This window comes from Puma concolor, chromosome C1 (assembly GCF_028749965.1).
Source record: "Puma concolor isolate L17-30 chromosome C1, mPumCon1.1.hap2, whole genome shotgun sequence".
Taxonomy (NCBI): Eukaryota; Metazoa; Chordata; class Mammalia; order Carnivora; family Felidae; genus Puma; species Puma concolor.
In genome coordinates, this window is record NC_141674.1 from 27169314 (window position 1) to 27192337 (window position 23024).

The 23024-nt window shown below is 36.4% G+C and overlaps 1 protein-coding gene across 7 annotated transcripts in view; it reads left to right on the forward strand.

Annotated features, from left to right (window-relative positions):
- The window catches only part of ZMYM4 (zinc finger MYM-type containing 4), a 145994-nt gene that overhangs the window by 102036 nt on the left and 20934 nt on the right, over nt 1-23024 (forward strand). For all 7 annotated transcript variants that reach the window (XM_086716427.1, XM_086716426.1, XM_086716430.1 and 4 more), the window contains 14 exons: nt 454-569; nt 1613-1888; nt 2063-2213; nt 3260-3432; nt 4221-4371; nt 5170-5310; nt 5633-5670; nt 6611-6755; nt 10610-10728; nt 11639-11810; nt 14857-14910; nt 15306-15485; nt 15822-15916; nt 22848-23019. In XM_086716427.1, the coding sequence (XP_086572553.1) occupies nt 454-569; nt 1613-1888; nt 2063-2213; nt 3260-3432; nt 4221-4371; nt 5170-5310; nt 5633-5670; nt 6611-6755; nt 10610-10728; nt 11639-11810; nt 14857-14910; nt 15306-15485; nt 15822-15916; nt 22848-23019 (1983 nt within the window). The remainder of the gene's footprint in view (nt 1-453; nt 570-1612; nt 1889-2062; nt 2214-3259; nt 3433-4220; nt 4372-5169; nt 5311-5632; nt 5671-6610; nt 6756-10609; nt 10729-11638; nt 11811-14856; nt 14911-15305; nt 15486-15821; nt 15917-22847; nt 23020-23024) is intronic.

Consider the following 23024-nt stretch of genomic DNA (forward strand, 5'->3'; position numbering starts at 1 on the left):
GACAAAATTATGGTTATTGCTTTTTGTATAGTACAGATTTTTGTCCAGATTTAATTGATTTTTAAGGCAAGTTTAAAATATTTCAGATCTGTGTTGTAAAATATTACCTATTGCCTTGATTGCTTAACTTATGTTTATTTATTTGCTTGCCTATTTGTGCATTCCCCTTTACCAAAAGAATTCCATTTGACTTCTTTAAGGTATTTTTTTTATCCACACCTGATTTATTTCAGGGTTCATTTTGTAGTTTCAGGGTAGATCTACCGTGCCAACTTTACATTAAAAATATTTTTAATGTTAAGTTAGTTTTTGTCTGTATGTGACATGATTTAGTTTCAGTTGCTGCAACTTGACCTGGCCCTTGAATTTCATATATTGGATAATATTTATTTTCTCATACATTTGTATACATTTGTATATATTACTCATTAGTTTTTATTTTGATTTGCTAAGGTGTACAAGTTCAATGTAACAGTTGTAAAACCTCAGCAATCCCTCAGTATCACCTAGCCATGTCAGATGGAAGTATACGCAACTTCTGCAGCTACAGTTGTGTGGTAGCTTTCCAGGTACGGCTTCAGAAATCTTCCTCTCCTGTCAGTGAGTTGCCTACCATAACGTATATAAACTTGTTAGGTGTTTGCTAATGCCTGGATTGCCTGAATTTTTCTCTCAGTCCTATTACACTTGGATTCTTTGATTTTTGATGTGTTTGGAGGCATGTCATTTAACTGCCTCCTGTAAAATTAAATGGTACTGTTACTACCCAGATTATCTATTGGGAGGATGTTATTATTTTATTTTACTTTTATTTTTTGTTAACTTTTTAAAAGCGTATTTATTTATTTTGAGAGAGAGAACGAGCAGGGTAGGGGCAGAGAGAGCGGGAAGAGAGAAAATCCCAAGCAGGCTTTGTGCTGTCAGCACAGAACCCGACACGGGGCTCAAACTCACCCCCATGAGGTCATGACCTGAGCCAAAATCAAGAATCGGATGCTTAACCAACTGAGTCATCCAGGTGCCCCGGGAGGATATTATTTTTATTTTATTTAATTTACCTTTTTTTTTTTTTAAATGTTTATTTATTTTGGGAGAGAGCGAGTGTGTGAGCAGGGGAGGGACTGAGAGAATCCCATGCAGACTCTGCACTGTTATTGTTGAGCCCAGTGCAGGGCTCTATCCCATGAACCATGAGGTCATGCCCTGAGCTGAAACCAAGAGTCGGTCGCTTAACTAACTGAGCCACCCAGGCCATCCCATGGGGATATTATTTTTAAAGGAGATTATTAGTTTGGGGCCTCTGGCTGGCTCAGTCAGTAGACATGCAACTCTTGATCTCAAGGTCCTGAGTTCGAGCTCCATGTTGCATGTAGAGATTACTTAAAAAAAAAAAAAAGTTTAAAAAATTTAAAGAGATCATTAGTTATTTTAGTTTCTGCATATAAATGACACTCTATCCATTCACTTCTAAGCTGTTCAAGGGCACGGAGTGTCGCCTGTTCACAGGTGTATCTTATGTACCTAGAATTGTGCTTGTCAGACTTAGGCACTCGGTGCTCATTTGACTGAACAAATGATTACATTGATTATCTTGTTTTGTTTCATTTTTCAGAATTTGTTCAACAAACCAACAGGAATGAATTCTTCAGTAGTGCCCTTGTCTCAGGGCCAGGTAATTGTAAGCATTCCCACAGGTTCAACAGTGTCAGCAGGTGGGAGTAATACCTCTGCTGTCTCCCCCACCTCCATCAGTAGCTCTGCTGCAGCTGGCCTCCAGCGTCTTGCTGCCCAATCCCAGCACGTTGGGTTTGCACGAAGTGTTGTAAAACTCAAGTGTCAGCACTGTAACCGTCTTTTTGCCACAAAGCCAGAACTTCTTGACTATAAGGTAAAGTATAGGATCCTGATAAAGGGTTTGAGTGTAAAATGGTCTATCTATAAAATCATTTCTAGCTTTTCATCTTTAAAAATTACACTACTTGTTTTAAAATAAGAGGGAATAAAGGATTTCCAAAAGATAAACCAAATGTTTCATTAGTACTTAATGATTATTTCTTTACAGGGTAAAATGTTTCAGTTCTGTGGCAAGAATTGTTCTGATGAATATAAGAAAATAAATAATGTAATGGCAATGTGTGAATATTGTAAAATTGAGAAAATTGTAAAGGAGACTGTGCGATTCTCAGGTGCTGACAAGTCATTCTGTAGTGAAGGTAAAGACAAGATCATCTTACCTACTGATCATGTTGGTCCTCTTAAAAGTAACTGATAATTTAAGCTGTTACTTTGTAAGTTTATCTGTTTTATCCATTGTGTAACAAAGCTTTTTGTTTTGTTTACATTTGGTTTGCTTTTTACTGAGCTAGTCCTTCATATCATATAGATGTTAAAATGAAGGAAAAGATTGTTGAAGTGTATTACAGAAGATGGTGGTGATGTGAAAAACATTTCATGTTTTTAGGTTGATAGGGATTCTTTTAGTTATTGGCGCTTATTTCTAAAGAGAAACTTCTTAGGGGCACCTGAGTGACTCAGTCGGTTAAGTGTCTGACTTTGACTCAGGTCATGATCTCACAGTTTGTGAGTTTGAGCCCCTGCATCAGGCTCTTGGCTGTCAGTGTGGAGCCCGGAGCCTGCTTCGGATTCTGTGTCTCCCTCTGTCTGCCCCTCCCCTTGCTTGTGCGCACCCTCTAAATAAATAAGTAAGCAAGTAAGTAAGTAAATAAATAAGTAAAAGCAAACATTTAAACATAAATAAATAGAACTTCTTACATTTTAGTAGCATCCTAAATTATATTTTTATTGTTTTAAATAGTCATTATATTTCTGAATATAATAGACAAATCAGTATGAGGTAGATTGTCTATTTTGATGACTTTTTTGTATGTTTAAAATGTTTTATTCTAAAACTGTGCATGATTAACCTCCTAGACTATTGGCTTTCAAACCTTTTGACCACAACACAAAAGAAGAAATACATTTTACATTGTGACCCAGTATGTTATCACCTACCCAAGTAAAACAAAGTTTTAGGAAACAAAACTGACTTTTATTATATGTGATGCTCTGTAGTATTTACTATCCTGTCCTATTTTATTTGAAAAAGAAAATGATAGTATAGATTCTATAAATTGATCTCTTGGTCTACTAACTGGTAAGGATCCAACTGTGAAAACATTGTCTTAGAGCATTTAAGTTTAAAGATGTAGGTACTTAATTAATTTTTTTCTAATGTTAATTTTATTTTTCCTGTTTTTAGGTTGCAAATTGCTTTATAAACATGACTTGGCGAAACGCTGGGGAAATCACTGTAAAATGTGCAGTTATTGTTTACAGACATCTCCCAAATTGGTACAGAATAATTTGGGGGGGAAAGTAGAAGAGTTCTGTTGTGAAGAATGCATGTCCAAATATACAGTTCTATTCTATCAGGTAATTAAAATTAATATCCTTGGGGTTTTTCAAATTAAGGCACACATTATTCCCTTCTTTTATTCTTTAAAGTAGCATGAAGGGCAATGTAATGATTTTAAAACTTTTAAGTATTAAATGTATTATGTTGTCCTGCGGTATTAATGTAAGATTTAAGATGACTTTAATGTCACTGAAGTTATGTTCTTTTTGTTTTTAATTTCCTTGTAGAAGACGTATCAGTCTTAAGACATTAAAGAGTTTAAAATTAGCATTTTATCTATTTATTATTTAACTAAAATGAATTTGTCTTCTGAAGTTTTTGAAGAAGATAGGTTTTATTTTCATTTCACTATGTTTTTTAATTACTCTTTATTGGCATCTTTACAATGTGACTTTTTAAAAATTTTTTTTTTTTTTAACGTTTATTTATTTTTGAGACAGAGACAGAGCATGAACGGGGGAGGGTCAGAGAGAGGGAGACACAGAATCTGAAACCGGCTCCAGGCTCTGAGCTGTCAGCACAGAGCCCGACACGGGGCTCGAACTCACGGACCGCGAGATCATGACCTGAGCCGAAGTCAGACGCTTAACCGACTGAGCCACCCAGGCGCCCCTATAATGTGACTTTTAATATGTAGTGTAAATGATTTGAAAAATGATAAATGTTTACCATTTTAGGATGTTTTTCATTTTTATGTTCTAAATTCTAAGTTAATTTCCTCACTTGTTATGTGTGAACTCCTTTTATTCTGTCAGACCAGAGATAATTTGTATTTTACTCTTTTACTATCTTATTTCATTTTTAGATGGCCAAATGTGATGGTTGTAAGCGACAGGGTAAACTCAGTGAGTCCTTGAAATGGCGAGGAGAAATGAAACATTTCTGTAACCTGCTTTGTATCTTGATGTTCTGTAATCAGCAAAGTATGTGTGATCCACCTTCACAAAACAATGCAGGTAAAATTAAACTTTATAGTCTTTGATCAGTGCTAGGGACCAACTACTGTTCTACAGAATGGGAACTTTAAACAGTTGTTAATAATTTCATGAAATGCAAATTTCACTCTGTTCAAATGACATTAACATTTGAATCCCTTTTTGTTTAACAGATTAAATCTTTGTAGAAAGGAGTTCATTTAGTTTTCTCTGAACATTTTGAATTAAATAAACTCTGTAAGAACTATGGGACAGAATGGCAGTTAATATTTTGTAATGGGTATATACACCTTGACTTCCTTAAACAAGGATTTGAGAATGTAACAAAGGACATAGAATATAAATCACATGGCCTTTTTTTTTTTTAATTTTTTTTTTTTAACGTTTATTTATTTTTGAGACCGAGAGAGACAGAGCATGAACGGGGGAGGGGCAGAAAGAGAGGGAGACAGAATCGGAAGCAGGCTCCAGGCTCTGAGCCATCAGCGCAGAGCCCGACATGGGGCTCGAACTCATGGACCGCGAGATCGCGACCCGGGCTGAAGTCGGACGCTTAACCGACTGAACCACCCAGGCGCCCCCACATGGCCTTTTAAATACACCACATGTGTAGTTTTACAAGAGAAAATACATGGAATACTTCTAAGTTTCACTAATTAAAAAATAGGAAAAAAAAACCCCAGTTAATCCTAACGTGATTCTTTGCTCTGACAGAATTTAACTTTACTGAAAGCATTGTTTAACCTCCTTGAGATGTTGGTTTCTATGTATGTGCATATAAATTACATGAGGTCTTTTTATTTTTGTTTATTTAATCAGCAAGTATTTCCATGGTGCCAGCTGCTTCAGCAGGGCCCCCATCTCTAAGAAAAGATTCAACTCCAGTTATAGCCAATGTGGTATCATTAGCCAGTGCTCCTGCTGCTCAGCCCACAGTGAATTCTAACAGTGTCTTACAAGGTATGTCTGATTTGAAAGCATTTATGTAGCCTTTTGAGGTTGAGTACAGGGGTTCTGTCTTTTTTCCATCACTGGTCATTTTCAAATATTTGACACATTTATATTATGAGTGGTGGCTCTCTGTGGGCTGTTGGGCACTAAACAATGTTTTTGTCCCTTTTTCACACGTGATACTTTAGATGCTAGTCTTCCCATGAATTAAGATAATACCTGTTTTTATTTGGAGATTTTGTGTCTGTTATCCCACCATCAGCTTTAAATGCTGCTGTTTATGTTTAAATAATTGTGTAAGATCCTAAATATTTATTTTAATTTATATTAGGTGCAGTTCCAACAGTAACAGCGAAAATCATTGGGGATGTAAGTTTTATTCTTTTAACTGGTATTGCTTGCTACTGTGTTTATTTTCCAGTTTTGTACAGTATGAATATGTCTATGCTAATTTTCCATGCTTTATTCTTTGTTATGTAAAATAATTTTCATAAGCTCATAACCTTTGTTTAGGAATAAGATATTCTGGTTATTTATTGATTGATTCATATTGTGGTTATTTAATTAGGTCTTTAATGTACTTTGATTTCTTTGAATACTTGCTATCTCTGCATAGTTACTGAAGCCTATTTTTGTTGGTTTGTTTTTGTTGTTTTTAATAGTAGATAATAAAATTTTACAGAATTCAGGCATAAAGGTATTTGGGACATTTTGTAATGTAGTCAGATTGTAAATAAAGTATTTATAAAATACAGTTTGTTTCCACCCAGAGCAGATTATCCTTAAGTAAGCATTCTTTTTTTTTCCTCGATAATTTTTGCTTTGTTTCTTAGAAGAAAATTAATTGGAGAAAAATTTACAACTAGAATACTAGCAGTTCTGAAGTGTCCTGGTCTGTTAGATAACTCTCACATCATCTTTTTTTAGGTTACTTAAATGATCATAAGTGTTTATGTTATTTCTAGTTATCTTGAACCTAAGTCTTTTAAGACTCATCTCAGTCAGGAAATAACAGTTCTCATTTTAAACATAGCCAGATTGACCAGCAATGTCTTATAATAGAAATAGCATTTTTCTTGGTAAATAGAATTGGTAATTAGATACATTCAGAGTCAGTATATAGTTATCAAAATATTCTTATATAGCTATTGGTATTTCAGGAATATTGTATTTCTTACATATTCAGTTGAATATTTATGTTCTTTGTCTTCCATGTAATTCCAATATAGTGTTTCTTTTGAAATTATAGTATTTCTTCTAATTAATGATAAGCTTTTGAAACCTCTTTGGTTTCTGATTTTTTTTCTAGGCAAGTACACAAACAGATGCTCTGAAACTGCCACCTTCCCAGCCCCCAAGACTTTTGAAGAATAAAGCTTTATTATGTAAACCTATCACACAGACTAAAGCCACTTCTTGCAAACCACATACCCAAAACAAAGAATGCCAGACAGGTATGTTCCTTGCACTTCCTCTCTCTCCCTCTCTCTCTCTCTCTTTCTCTCTCTCTCTCTCTATATATATATACTCTCTCTCTCTCTCTCTCTCTATATATATATTTATATACATATTTATATATATGTTTTTAGTATATATATTTATAAATATAAATAAATTTATATATAAATTTATTTATATATAAATTTATACATACATAAATTTATATATTTATATATATTTAGTATATATATTTATATATATTTATATATATATTTATATATATATATATATATATTTTTTTTTTTTAGTGGGGAAGGAATGCTAGATTTACTTACATTAATTGAGTGCCTATGCCCTGGGTGATGTGTTTGATTGCTTATGTACATCACCCAGTTGCATCCTCATGACTTTTCCTGTCAGTTAGGTATTTTCACCCTCTAAAAATTAAGTTATGCCAAAGAGAAGGTAGTTAATTGATAATACCATACTGTGAACACTTCATTTTCTTTTGTTAATGACAGTGTAATTTTATGGAATAAGGGTAGACTTTGGAATTATATAGACACGCTCTTAATAGGAGTTGTAGTTTCATAGAGGATCCTTATGTTTGCACTTTTCTACCCTCTGTATCAAATAAAGTCAGGTTTTTGTGGGGGCGGGGGGCTTTCTTTTCTTTTGAATTGCCATCCCTAAGCAAAATCCTCTAATCTACTTTTCTGGATGCTGGTGTGGTGCAGTCCTCTGATCTTCTCAGCTCGCCTCTCCTGGCCTGGAATCTCTGCCCTGCAAATGATCTGGGCTGAGGATGATTGGGACCTCATATTCTTGGCCTACCAGTCCTGCAGTAGGGCTTCTACCCTATGGGTGGCAGCTGGGTGGAGAAAGGGAGACTCCAGCCTGTCAGCTGTACTCACCAGGAAATTAAACTTTTCAATATGGAGTTGGAGGGAATGAGAAATGATGGTGGCCAGCCCCCTGGTGAGATATGGTAACCCTTGTTTGGGAGCTGTAGAAATAGGATCCCATTCCTCCTGGCCACACCTACCCAGAGCAGAGCTTCTGTCAAGTTGAGCTGGCTGAGCTGGGGTATGGAGTAAGTAGTGGAGCACATGTCATAGATTCCCACTATTCTTACTGTATTTAGGTAGATTTTCTCAAATAAATGTCTATTTGCTGTATTCCCTTAGGACAATTTGTAAAGAATTTAAGTGGTTGGGTTTTTTTTGTTTTTTGTTTTTTGTTTTTTTAAATGTTTTTTGAGAGACAGAGCACAAGCGGGGGAGGGGCAGAGAGAGAGGGAGACACAGAATCTGAAGCAGGCTCCAGGCTCCACTCTGTCAGCACAGAGCCCACTGCAGGGCTCAAACTCAAGAACTGTGGGATCATGACCTGAGCTGAAGTCAGATGCTTAACTGATTGAGCCATCCAGGCGCCCCTGAGGTTTTGCATTTCTTAAAGCCCCCATGGACCACATTGAATAGTAATGTTACAGATGACTTCAGCCTATATTTGTATTGTAGTTAATAGTGACTTACTTAGTATTATGTAGCTTGGTTATCAGACATCTCTAATCCCGGTGATTTTATTTTTATTTTTATTTTTTGCGTATAGTTGAAACACACAGTTACATTAGTTTCTGGTGTGTACAGCTTAGAGATTTGGCAAGTTTATACATTATGCTGTGCTCGCTACAAGTATAGCTACCATCTGTCCCCATCATATCGCTATTACAGTATCATTGACTGTATTACTTATGCTCTGCTTTTTATTCCTGTGACTTACTCATTCCATAATTTGGAGACCTCTGTCTCCCTCTCCCCCTCACCCATTTTGCCCAGACTCCTATCAACAGGTAATTTAAGAAATTTTTTTTTTTTTTAATTTACATCCAAATTAGTTAGCATATAGTGCAACAATGATTTCAGGAGTAGAGTCCTTAGTGCTCCTTACCCATTTAGCCTGTCCCCCCTCCCACACCCCCTCCAGTAACCTTCTGTTTGTTCTCCATACTTATGAGTCTCTTATGTTTTGTCCCCCTCCCTGTTTTCATACTATTTTTGTTTCCCTTCCCTTATGTTCATCTGTTTTTGTCTCTTAAAGTTCTCATATGAGTGAAGTCATATGATATTTGTCTTTCTCTGACTAATTCCACTTAGCATAATACCCTCCAGTTCCATGCATGTAGTTGCAAATGGCAAGAATTCGTTCTTTTTGATTGCCAAGTAATATTCCATTGTCTATATATACCACATCTTCTTTATACATTCATCCATCGATGGACATTTGGGCTCTTTCCATACTTTGGCTATTGTTGATAGCCAAAACAACATGCTGCTATAAACATGGGGGTGCATGTGCCCCTTCAAAACAGCACATCTGTATCCCTTGGATAAATACCTTAGTAGTGCAATTGCTGGGTCATAGGGTAGTTCTATTTTTAGTTTTTTGAGAAACCTCCATACTGTTTTCCAGAGTGGCTGCACCAGTTTGCATTCCCATTGACAGGTAATTTTTAATGTCCACTAGACCATGGTAAAATTGATCCAATATTATTTCCTACCTCTAACCCTACTCAACTTGTCAGCTTTTCACTTCTTCTCACTAGCATTACCTTTCTCTTACATTAATGGTTTTATAATCATCTAGGGTATTTTTTTGGTACATAGAAAGGACCCTGTAGGATACCTGTTAAACATTGGATAAATTCTCCATCCTTCTCACTTAGTTTCCCTATTCTCATTTAGGTTTCTAAGTTCTTTTTCATCTTTTTAATACCTTAGAATATGTGTATGGCTCACTTGCCTGGGTGGCTCAGTTAGTTAAGCATCCGACTTTGGCTCAGGTCATGATCTCACAGTTCAAGCCTCGCATCAGGCTCTCTGCTGATAGCTCAGAGCTTGGAGCCTGCTTCAGATTCTCTCTCCCTTCCTCTCTGCCCCTCCCCTGCTCGTACTCTGTCTCTCTCTCTTTCTCTCAAAAATAAATAAACATTAAAAAAAAAAAAGGTTTAAAAGAAAAAGAAAATCTGCTTGTATGTATCTATTCATTTTTGTAGGTATCATAACCACCCTAGTCCAGGTCCTCATCGTCTTCATTGTATGTACATACTTCAATTGCCTGCTCCTTTTACACTTCATATACTTTTTATTCCATACTAAGATGGCCTCCAAATTAATCTTTTTTAGTGACCTTTTCATCATATTACTCTGTGCTAACAGATCTGCAGTAACTCCACACTATCTACTAGAAATGATTTTAAAAGTTCATTATAGGGGTGCCGGGGTGACTCAGTCGGTTAAGCATCCGACTTTAGCTCAGGTCCTGGTCTTGCAGTTCATGAGTTTGAGCCTCACATCAAGCTCTTTGCTATCAGCGTGGAACCCACTTTAGATCCTCTGTCTGCCTCTCTCTCTGTCCCCTCCCCCCAGAATACATAAACATTTATTTTAAAGTTCATTATAGCTTCACAAAAATGGCCCTATTTAATCTCATCTTTAACATACCTTTCTTATTCATGTTAGCAGTTTTCTGTAACCCTCTTCTAAGATAATTGTTCCAGTTCTTTACATGCATTAATCCACATTATATCCTTCATTCATTGTATCCTCATATCATTGCTCATTGTTTTGTTGCCTGCTTTTTATCTTTGCTATACTCAAACCTTTCTTTGCTAGTTTAGTTATTTCTTCTTTTGACTGCCAGTGTCATAAATTACACTTTTGAACTATAGGTCTGTGTGCTTTAAAAAGTTTTTTTTTAATTATAATTCTTTGGAACTGTAAATCCCCATTGCTTTTTAAAAAATTTATATTAAGATGTTTCTAACCCTCTTTGTTTTGTTTTTTTTAATTTATTTATTTTTCATTAGAAGACACTCCAAGTCAGCCCCAGATCATTGTGGTGCCAGTTCCCGTACCAGTGTTTGTGCCCATACCTCTTCATCTTTATACTCAGTATGCACCAGTCCCATTTGGAATTCCAGTTCCCGTGAGTAATCATGTAGAGATGAAGGCTGATTGAGTGCACATTTTCCTCAATTAAAATGTTACAGCTCAATTTAAAAACTCTTCACTTTTTGGTAAAAAAGTGTTTGGCTCTTATCATATTACTGTATTATTTAATATGGAGTATATTAAGGGCTGCTTGTATTTATACCCTGCCTTCTCAGAGAATGCTATGATACAGCCTTTTTATAATGTTCCATACACAATAAGACCACTTAAATAGAAAAAGGTCAGACATGTGTATGTGTGTTAAAATTCTAGAGTCTAACAAGGGTGAAAAAATAAATACTGTGATTTATATTATTCTCACTATTTTAAAAAATGTGTTCATTTTGTATTGGAAATATATTTTTCCTTGGTGAATTCTTTTTAATGTTTATTTATTTTTGAGGCAGAGAAAGAGACAGAGCATGAACGGGGGAGGGTCAGAGAGAGAGGGAGACACAGAATCCGAAGCAGGCTCCAGGCTCTGAGCGGTCAGCACAGAGCCCGACGCGGGGCTCGAACTCACGGACCATGAGATCGTGACTTGAGCCGAAGTCGGATGCTTAACCGACTGAGCCACCCAGGCGCCCCTTTCCTTGGTGAATTCTTAAGGAAAATAGTTGTGTGAAACTGAAAATGTTAAGCAAGAAATATAATCAGAAACTAGTGTGTATTAGATAACTTATTTTAGATGAGTTAGAAACACATTTTGTTGACTATCCAGAAAAGCACTTAATTGAATTTTGATTTAAATGGCTGTTGTCTTATAAAAACAAACTAGCAAGACTATTTTAATCATTAGCAATAGAAATATCTGAATTTGTTCATTATTTTAGTGCTTAAATCATCTCACAAATAATAGTTTTGATGACAAACCTGTTCCCAAGAAACTGTCCTTGGTCTTTTAGATGCCTGTCCCTATGCTTATTCCATCCTCAATGGATAATGAAGATAAAGTCACTGAAAGTATTGAAGACATTAAGGAGAAGCTTCCTTCACATCCATTTGAAGCTGATCTCCTTGAGATGGCAGAAATGATTGCAGAAGATGAAGAGAAGGAGAAGACTCTATCCCAGGGAGGTTGGTATAATTGTAAAGTAAAGAAAGAAAGAAAACACACAAATTTTCACGTAGCTCAAGTAATTTTAAGTATTGGGTAGTCAAGATATTTCTAAAAGCTTTATTTGTGTTTAAATACCGAATTTGTTAAACTTGTTGATACCTCTGAAACTTTTTTCCTTTTTATGAAACTACATATCTATAGTCAATACAGTTTTTAGTTCTTAATGATTCCAGAAAAATTGCCTGTAAATCCATTTTTATGATTATTTTCTGACTTCATTTCTGTATTCAAAGCCATGATCCCCATGTAAGAATTCTTAGTATATAATAATCAGCATGTTCATAGAAGGTAAATAGAATATTATGATGGAAAACCATTCAGCTCAAAATAACCTGTAGATAAATCCCCCTCTGTGGGGTGGAATAACAATAAGAACAGTAGTTATGTGCTTACATACCGTAGGCATGTCCTAAATGCACTGTGTGCATTGCCTCATTTAACCTTTACAACAGCCCTATGAGGAAGGTACTGTTTACTTTAGATTCCTCATTTGGAAAAATAGGATATCCTACTTGCCCTGGTTGTACAATCAGGAAGTGACGGAACTAGAGGTTGAATTCAGGTCTGTCTTCCTCCAAAGTTGATGATAGTAACCAATACTAGCAGGACATATCCAGAAAGGTTTCTGGCCTTAGCACTTTCTTGATTTTGGGATATAAGAAGACATAGAGAAAATTGTGTTTGGATAGTCAAAATATACAAAGGCCTTTTCCTGTATCACTGATGAGTCAAGAAATTATTTTTTCTTGACAATTTTTTTCTTTTTTTATTGATGGTTTTTACAAAGCTAAGGTTTAGATTTTTGCATAATAAATGATGGGTGATTTTTCTGAGCACTGTAACTTTTTTTTTTAACATTTATTTTTGAGAGAGAGAGAAAGAGAGGGAGAGAGAGAGAGAGAGAGAGAGAGAGAGACAGTGCACAAGTGGGGGAGGGGCAGAGAGACAAGACACAGAATCCGAAGCCGACTCCAGGCTCTGAGTGTCAGCACAGAGCCCAATATGGGGGCTTGAGCCCAAGAACTGTGAGATCATGACCTGAGCCAAAGTCAAATGCTTAGCCAGCTGAGCCACCCAGGCACCCCAAACACTGTAGCGCTTTTTTAAAAAAAGTACCCACATCTCTAGTGATGCCATTAAGTTTTAAAATCATAATATTGTCAGAGTTGCATAAAAAGGTTATTTGTTACTATTCTGTTTCTGGTCTCATTTTGGTCTCTAGTGTATAATCTCATAATTCTGACCCATTTATATGTAGATTTTAATGTCTTAGAATGTTGCCCCTTATGCTTGATCTTATAATTTCTGATACTTAGTTTGGAAGTTTAGCAATTCATGAAAATAAACCTCATTTTAAGTTGGCTTTCCACTCACATTAACAGTTTACATTTTGGGGTGCCTGGGTGGCTCAGTTGGTTGAGCATCCAACTTTGGCTCAGGTCATGATCTCACAATCATGAAGGAGATTCTGTGTCTCCCTCTCTCTGTGCCCCTCCACTGCTTGCTCTCTGTCTCTCTCAAAAATAATAAACATTAAAAAAAAATAGTTAACATTTTTTAGGTGCTTCCTCTGAACAAATATTGTGACTTTCTCTTAACCTAAAAATTGAGTCAGACTGAAAAAACATTTTAAAACTAAGCCTTAAGACAGATAGTTGTAATCACTAGAGTGTAAGTAAAATCTAATGGTTTAGAAACATAAAGGAGGGAGAAATTTATTCCTACTGAAGAGAACTGGCTAATTTATGTTTGATTTCAGAGAAAAGAAGCTGTAGTCCTGGGTTTTAAAAAGCATTTTGTTTTGTTTTTTACTTTGAATCCTTAAGCTCTTTACTTTTATTTTTTAAAAGTAAACAAAAATTTAATGTTTATTTACATTTGAGAGAGAGAGAGAGAGAGAGCGCGTGTGCATGGGAGAATGGTAGTGGGAGAGGGAGACAGAGTCTGAAGCTGGCTCCAGACTGAGCTGACAGCACAGAGCCCAATGCAGGGCTCAAGCCCATGGGCCGCGAGACCATGACCTGAGCCAAAGTCAGATGCTTAATCTACTGAGCCACCTAGGCGCCCCTAAAACCTTAAGCATTTTAGTTTTAAAATAGTTAATTGATAGAACTGTGTTCGGTTTCATTCATGTGCTGATTGTTCATGTAACTTGTATTTATATTCTAAGTCTAGTGACTTCTCAGTGTAGTGTTAAGATATGTTTTGGGAGGAAAAAGCAATTCAATGCATATTTGTCAGTTTGTAAATAAATTATGTATGTGTGTGTGTGTTTCGTGGTAAAAAATAAATTCAGAAAGCACAGGAGTGTATGGGGTGCCTGGGTGGCTCAGTTGGTTGAGCGATCGACTTCGGCTCAGGTCATGATCCCACGGTTTATGAGTTTAACCACTGCGTTGGGCTCTGTGCTGATAGCTCAGAGCCTGGAGCCTGCTTCAGATTCAGGGTTTCCCTCTCTCTCTGCCCCTCCCCCACTCATGCTCTGTCTCTGTCTCAGAAATAAATAAACATTAAAAAAAAAAAAAGAAAGCACAGGACTGTAAATCTAAAATAAAGGTCCCTCTTGACATGACTTCTCTTGTACTGCTACCTTAGAAATATAAACACTGTTAGGGGTCATAATTTAATTGCATTTATCACTAATGCCTATTTTTATTAATGAATTATTCTTTCTGCATATGAAGTTATTTTTATTTAAGTTTATTTATTTTCAGAGAGGGAGAGAATGAGTGGGGGAGGGGCAGAGAGAGAGGGGAACAGAGGATTCTAAGTAGGCTCTGTGAGCTCAATGTGGGGGGCTTGAACTCATGAACCATGAAGTCATGACCTGAGCCAAAGTTGGATGCTTAACCGACTGAGCCACGCAGGTGCCCTGCATATGAAGGCTATTTTTTTAGCATTCCCTAGTATGATTCATTTATATAATGTAGTCATTTCATTTGAGATGCAGTTTGCTTTGTGAATACATGTAAGTTCTTTAATTATGTGCTTTTTTTCCCTTAGGATCCCAAACTTCTGAACAGGAGCTCTTTTTAGATACCAAGATTTTTGAAAAAGGTTTGTAATTCTACATATATTTCAAATCTTAGAAATATTATTCTCAGTCATAGAAACCATAAAGTATTAGTATTCTTGGATTTAATATTTGTATTTTTAGCTATTCATAAGGGGCATCAGATGTCTATGATTGTATGCTAATGTGTAATGAGAATAATAAAAGGTAACTCAGATACTGGTTTTAAGGATTAATTAAAATAATGCTTTAAAGTGTTTACCAAGAATATGAAGCCAGTTTTGTGAGGCTGGTGAAGAAATTACTTCATCTTTTGAGTGTATCTACTTAAATCAGCAGGTGTATCTTGGTTTTTGTTATTCAGGGGTTCAGGAGGGTTTCTGAGCATGTATAGGGTCCATCTCATTTTGAGCATTTGTTTGTTTTCTGTATATTTCAGACCAAGGAAGTACATACAGTGGTGATCTTGAATCAGAGGCAGTATCTACGCCACATAGCTGGGAGGAAGAGTTGAATCATTATGCCTTAAAGTCAAATGCTGTGCAAGAGGCTGATTCAGAATTGAAGCAGTTCTCAAAAGGGGAAACTGAGCAGGATCTGGAAGCAGATTTTCCATCAGGTTTGTGCAACATAAAATACTCTTGGTTTTAGAAGATTGGTAGAACTCTGAATTGACATCATGAAGCAGTTATACTGTCTGATAACCTAAGGCACAAATGGTCTCTACCTTTGAAGGTTAAATAATAAAGTGGTTAATTTTTTTTAACCTTTCACACCGTAATCTTGCAGGAGGTTTCCTTCATCATTAATGAAGTTTTTATTTAAATGCTATATCCACCTTTTTTGATCATAAAAAAATAATATAGTGATGATTACCTGATATTTTCTCCCCCAAAGTCTCTATATAAATCTGAGTTATTTATATCATAACATGCTTTCTGCTTATTATTAATAGAATCCTTTGACCCACTGAATAAAGGACAGGGAATCCAGGCACGTTCCCGAACAAGACGACGGCACAGAGATGGCTTCCCTCAGCCCAGACGAAGAGTAAGCAGTAGCTTAATTTTTCTAGCGTTTTCTTTGGTGTTTATTAATTCTTGCTGTTTACAAAGCTCTGTAACGGCCATCGTCCCAGTATTCCGTATATTGTTTTACAGAACCTTGTATTTTTATGCCTTTATTTTGTTTCTTATAATCAAGAACGGTATCTTTTGGATATTTTAAAGGGATGTGTAAACCTCATGTTATGGTAGTAGAGGTACTGAGACAAGTCTCCCAGCACAGCACTGGGCAAATGCTTAGTGTGTGGTTGTTATTATGTAGCTGCTCAGATGTTTCTTGTGAATGTCATGGTCTGTATCACCATTATACCTTTTCCAGCTGGTAGAAGGGTAACCAGGCAAGTTTATAGTTTCCTGGTGGATTGTTTGTTACTCTGTTTTGTTACTCAGTTGTGTTACAGAAAGTCATTCAGGATTCAGTAGGGATTGATGAGCTCCTGAGCATATATTTTGAGTCATGGCCCATGCTTCAGCCATATAGACCCAAGAAAAGACAGCATTCCTGCCTCTCTAAATAGCATATGATACCACACCTGTGTATGTGCCACATAATCATGAAATTTTTATAGATTTATAAAACTTTATAAATGTATTTGTGTTAACACTTGATTAACTTAAATTAATAAATAATATTTGGCAGACTACTGCTGTTACAAAAAAAAAAACATTATCTTTTACTTTATATTTCTTCTACCAGGCTCTCTTTGTTTCTACAATTAGAGATGTTTTTGTTCTGTTTTACTTTAAAAAGCTTTTTAAAATCCTCATTGTACACTTTTTTTAAAAAAACCTCTAAATTTAGCCTTTTTTACATACAATAATGAAGTTTATTATTTTATTAAAAAAAATTTTTTTAACGTTTTTTATTTATTTTTGAGACAGGGAGAGACAGAGCATGAACAGAGAAGGGTCAGAGAGAGGGAGACACAGAATCCGAAACAGGCTCCAGGCTCTGAGCTGTCAGCACAGAGCCCGACGCGGGGCTCAAACTCACGGACCGCGAGATCATGACCTGAGCCGAAGTCGGCTGCTCAACCGACTGAGCCACCCAGGCACCCCTTATTATTTTATATAATATAGTATAATAGTGAAATTCACTTGGACATTTTCTCATATTGACAGGGCTTTCCCACACTAAAATTAAAAGAATAATGGCCTTATAGTTTTTTTAATTAGCTCTGTTGAGTTATAATTGCATCTAAAAGTTCATAAATTTAAAAAAAAATTTTTTTAATGTTTAGTTTTGAGAGAGAGACAGAGACAGTGAGCAGGGGAGGGGCAGAGAGAGAGAGAGACACAGATCTGAAGCAGGCTCCAGGCTCTTAGCTGTCAGCAGAGCCTGTTGCTGGGCTCGAACTCACAAATCATGAGATCATGTTCTGAGCAGAAGTCAGATGATTAACCAACTGAGCCACCCACACACCCCTAAAAGTTCATAAATTTTAAGTGTAATATTTGAGGGGCTCTGTCAGATATATTAAGTATGTAACTACCACCACAACCATAACCCTTCCACTGTACTGAACGCTCCCTGGGACCTTTTGTAGTCTGTCCTTTCCAGTTCCACCGATCCACTTTGCAGATTGATGTAAAATGGTACCTCTTTGCTTTTTCTATAATTTCATATAAATGGAGTTTTGTGATTTGTCATCTTCCCTGTCTGGCTTCTTTCACTTAGCATAATGGTTTTGAGATTCATCTGTGTTGTTCCATATATCAGTAAGGCCATTCATTCCTTTTTATTTCTGAGTAGCATTTCATCAAATGGACAAACCATAGTTTGTTTAACAGTTGATGGTAATTTGAGTTATTTCCAGTTTGGTGCTATTTCAGATATACTACTGTGAACATTTTAATAGAAATCTCTGTGTGAACATATACTTTCATTTGAGGAAAAATACCCAGGAGTGGGATTGCTGGGTCTTATTGTATGTGTATTTTTAACTTTGTAGGAAAGCTATCAAACTGTTTTCCAGGGTAGTAAATGTATTGATTTGAATTCCCACCAGCAGTGTATGAGTTCCAATGTGGTCCATGACTTTGCTAATACTTGGTATTTTTAATTTTAACCATTCTAGTGAATGTGTAGTGGTATCTCACTGTGGCTTTAGTTTATACTTACCTAATGACTGATGATGTTGGATATCTTTCCATGTGTATATTTGTTATTCTTGTATTTTCTTTGGTATGGTGTCTATTCAAAACTTTTGTGCATTTTTTTTAAAAAACTACCTTATTATTATTTTTTAAGTATTTATTTTGAAAGAGAGAGAACGAGAGCCAGTGTATGTCAAGCAGGGGTAGGGGTGCAGAGAGAGAGGGAGAGACAATCCCAAGCAGGCTACTCACTGTCAGTGCAAAGCCCAATGCAGGGCTTGATCTCATGACCTGTGAGATCATAATCAAAATCAAGAGTCGGGATGCTCAACCAACTGAGCCACCCAGGTGCCCCTCTTGCACATTTCTTTTACTGGGTTGTTTGCCTTCTTACTGAGTTGTAAGTGTTCTTTATCATGGATGTAATTCTTTTCTCAAACTGACTTTTGCTTCTATGCTGTTTTTTCTTTATTTTCTTAATGGTAAAGAACAGAACTTTCTGAATTTGTGAAAGTCCGTTTTCATCAATTTTTAATTCTTTTATTATTCATGCTTTTTAGAATTCCATGTAAAAGTCTTTGCTTAACCTGTGGCAACTAAGATATTATCTTATGTTTTCTTCTGGTTTTATATTTTAGATTTTATGTGTCTCTGATTCATTTTAAGATGATTTTTATATATGAGTTCAGGCAAGTGTCAAGGTTATTTTTTGTATGTGGTGTCCCACTGTTTTAGTACCATCTGGGAAAAGGCTGTCCTTTCCCTTATTGAATTATACTTCTGTTAACATCAGCCAACTGTATATATGTCCGTCTGTTTCTGAAACTGTATTCTGCATTGATTTATGTGTCTATTTTTTTTTTAATTTTTTTTTTAACATTTATTAATTTTTGAGACAGAGAGAGACAGAGCATGAACGGGGGAGGGGCAGAGAGAGAGGGAGACACAGAATCGGAAGCAGGCTCCAGGCTCTGAGCCATCAGCCCAGAGCCTGACGCAGGGCTCGAACTCACGGACCACGAGATCGTGACCTGAGCTGAAGTCAGACGCTCAACCGACTGAGCCACCCAGGCGCCCCTATTTATGTGTCTATTTTAATACAGTACCAACTGTTTCGATTATTGTAGCTTTACAGTGAGTGTTGAAATCAGGAGTATAAGTCCTCCAACATTGTTGTTCATTTTCAAAATTGTCATTCGTATATCCATATAAATTTTAGAATAACTTGCCAATTTTTATAAAAAAGACTGCTGGAAATTTGGGGCTGTTCTGAATCCAAAGATCAATTTGCATAAAATTGCAATTTTGAGCTGTTCAATATATGAAGATTATGTTTTTCTCCTTTATTTAGATCATCTTTAATTTTTCTTAGCAATGTTTTATATATTTTATTGTTCAAGTCTCATACTTTTTATCTAATAAGTATTTAAAATTTATTTTGACCCTGTGTTAAGTATTATTTTTATTAAAAAATTTTCTAATGTTTATTTTTGAGAGAGAGAGAGCTTGCACATGAGCAGGGGAGGGGCAGAGACAGAGGGGTGAGAGGATCCGAAACGGGCTCTGTGCAGACAGCAGTGACCCCGATTCAGGGCTCATACTCATGAACTGTGAGATTATGACCTCAACCAAAGTTGGACACGTAACCAGCTAAGCCACCAGGTGCCCCAAGCAGTATTATTTTTAATTTCATTTTCTAATATTCCTCATTGTCATATAAAAATAGAGATTACTTTTTCTATATAGAGTTTATGTATTGTGATTTTGCTCAATCAAAATCTTTAGGCTTTTCTACGTGGACAATCATATTATTTGCGAATAAAAATTGTTTTACTCTTGGGGCGCCTGGGTGGCTCAGTTGGCTATGCATTCGACTTTGGCTCAGATAATGATCTAAATCATGAGTTCGAGTCCTGCATTGGCTCTATGGTGACAGCTCAGAGCCTGGAGCCAGCTTCAGATTCTGTGTCTCCCTCTCTCTCTGCCCATCCCCACTCATGCTCTATCTCTCTCTCAAAAATGAATAAATGTTTAAAAAAAAACAAACAAGATTGTTTTACTTTTTCCTTTCTAGTCTTAATGCCTCTATTATTTTATTTATTTATTTTTTTAAATTTAATTTAATTAATTTATTTATTTTTGGATATATTGCACTAGCTAGGCTCTTTAGTACAATGTTGAATATTAGTGGTGAAAGCAGGTCTTCATGTCTATTCTTAATCTTAGGACAAGTGTTCAATCTTGCAGTGTTGTTTTTTAAAGATTTTATTTTTAAGTAATCTCTATACTGAACATGAGGCTCGAACTCATGATCCCAAGATCGAGAGTGACATGCTCTACCAAATGAGCCAGCCAGGTGCCCCTCAGTCTTACAGTATTAAGTATGATATTACTTGTGGGTTTCTCCTAGTTGTCCTCTGTCAGGTCCAGGAAGTTCTCTTCTGTTTTTAATTTGCTGAGAATTTTTATCATGATTGTGTTGTTGAATTTTGTCAGGTGGTTCTCTTGTATTTATTGCAATGATCATCTGGTTTTTCTTTTTGAGTCTATTAAAATGATGACATACAGGGGCACCTGGGTGGCTCTGTGTGTTAAGCATCTGACTCTTGATTTCGGCTCATGTCATGATCTCAGTTTGTGAGTTTGAGTTTAAGTTCAAGCCCCATGCTGAGCTCCACACTGACAGTGGAGAACCTGCTTGGGATTCTCTCTCGTGCTTCCTCTGCCCCTCCCCTTGCTTGTGCATGTGTTCTCTCTCAAAATAAACTTAAGAAAAAATTTAAAAATGATGATATATATTAATTTTTTGAATGATAAGCTAAGTTTGCATTTGCGGGATGTACCTTACTTTCTTCTGACATATTTATTCATATATATATATATTTTTTTTTTTAATTTTATTTTTTTTTAATCTACATCCAAATTAGTTAGCATATAGTACAACAGTGATTTCAGGAGTAGATTCCTTAGTGCCCCTTACCCATTTAGCCCATCCCCTCTCCCACAACCCTCGAGTAACCCTCAGTTTGTTCTCCATATTTATGAGTCTCTTGTCCGCCTCCCTGTTTTTATATTATTTTTGTTTCCCTTCCCTTATGTTCATCTGTTTTGTCTCTTAAAGTCCTCATATGAGTGAAGTCATATGATTTTTGTCTTTCTCTAATTTCACTTAGCATAATACCCTCCAGTTCCATGCATGCAGTTGCAAATGGCAAGATTTCATTCTTTTTGATTGCCAAGTAATACTCCATTGTATATATATACCACGTCTTCTTTATCCATTCATCCATCGATGGACATTTGGGCTCTTTCTATACTTTGGCTATTGTTGATAGTGCTGCTATAAACATGGGGATGCATGTGCCCCTTCAAAACAGCACACCTGTATCCCTTGGATAAATACCTAATAGTGTAATTCCTGGGTTGTAAGGTAGTTCTATTTTTAGTTTTTTGAGGAACCTCCATACTGTTTTCCAGAGTGGCTGCACCAGCTTGCATTCCCACCGACCATGCAAAAGAGATCCTCTTTCTCAGCATCCTCGCCAACATCTGTTGTTGCCTGAGTTGTTAATGTTAGCCATTTTGACAGGTGTAAGGTGGTATCTCATTGTGGTTTGATTTGTATTTCCCTGATAATGTGTGTGCCCTTTTATTATTTCTTTTATTTTTCTTACTTTGGGTTTTAATGTGGTCTGCTTTTTCTAGTTTCTTTTTTTTTTTTTTTTAACGTTTATTTATTTTTGAGACAGAGACAGAGCATGAGAGACAGAACATGAATGGGGGAGGGTCAGAGAGAGAGGGAGACACAGAATGTGAAACAGGCTCCAGGCTCTGAGCAGTCAGCGCAGAGCCCGACGCGGGGCTCGAACTCACGGACCGCGAGATCGTGACCTGGCTGAAGTCGGACGCTTAACCGACTGAGCCACCCAGGCGCCCCAACTTTTTCTAGTTTCTTAAGATAAAGCTTAGATTATTGATTTTAGACTTATTTTTCATAGACACATTTTTTTTTCATTTTTTTTTTCAACTTTTTTTTTTTTTATTTATTTTTGGGACAGAGAGAGACAGAGCGTGAACGGGGGAGGGGCAGAGAGAGAGGGAGACACAGAATCGGAAGCAGGCTCCAGGCTCTGAGCCATCAGCCCAGAGCCTGACGCGGGGCTCGAACTCACGGACCGCGAGATCGTGACCTGGCTGAAGTCAGATGCTTAACCGACTGCGCCACCCAGGCGCCCCGCATAGACACATTTTAATACTATAAATGTCATTGTAAGCTTTAGCACTGTGGGAAAAAAATGCTTGGTTTTTGTTTTCACTGACGTTCAAAATATTTTCTAATTGCATTTGTGGTTTCTTCTTTGACCATGAGTATTTATAAATGTGTTGGTTAATTTCCAATTTTTGAGGATTTTCTTAATATTGTTCCACTACAGGTATCTAGTTTAACTTGATTATAGTTAGAGAATTTATGGAGGCTTGTTTTTTTATCCCAGAATATGATCTACTCTTGTTTTTCATGAAATAGACCTGAATGGTAAAAATGGTTGTTCATACCTCACTGGATGGGTCCAGTATCTGGAATATAGTGAGTATTTAAGTGTTAGTAATCATTACAGTTCTGCATTTAACTCTCTTTTTTTCTTTTCCCATATGGATTGGATTAATCTCTAAAGCTTCTTTCTAGCTTTAAGAATTCTGAATCTTTAGGATCTAATAAAAATTGCATATTCTGTAAATTTTTCCCTTCTCTCTTTGAGAGCTTGTTTCTTAAAGATTCAAAACTAAATTTTATATTTTATAAATTTTTGGAATTCTTACAGGGACGGAAGAAGTCTATAGTGGCTGTGGAGCCCAGAAGTCTTATTCAAGGAGCCTTTCAGGGGTGCTCAGTGTCTGGGATGACACTGAAATACATGTACGGGGTAAATGCCTGGAAGAACTGGGTTCAGTGGAAAAATGCCAAGGAAGATCAGGGGGATCTGAAATGTGGCGGTAAA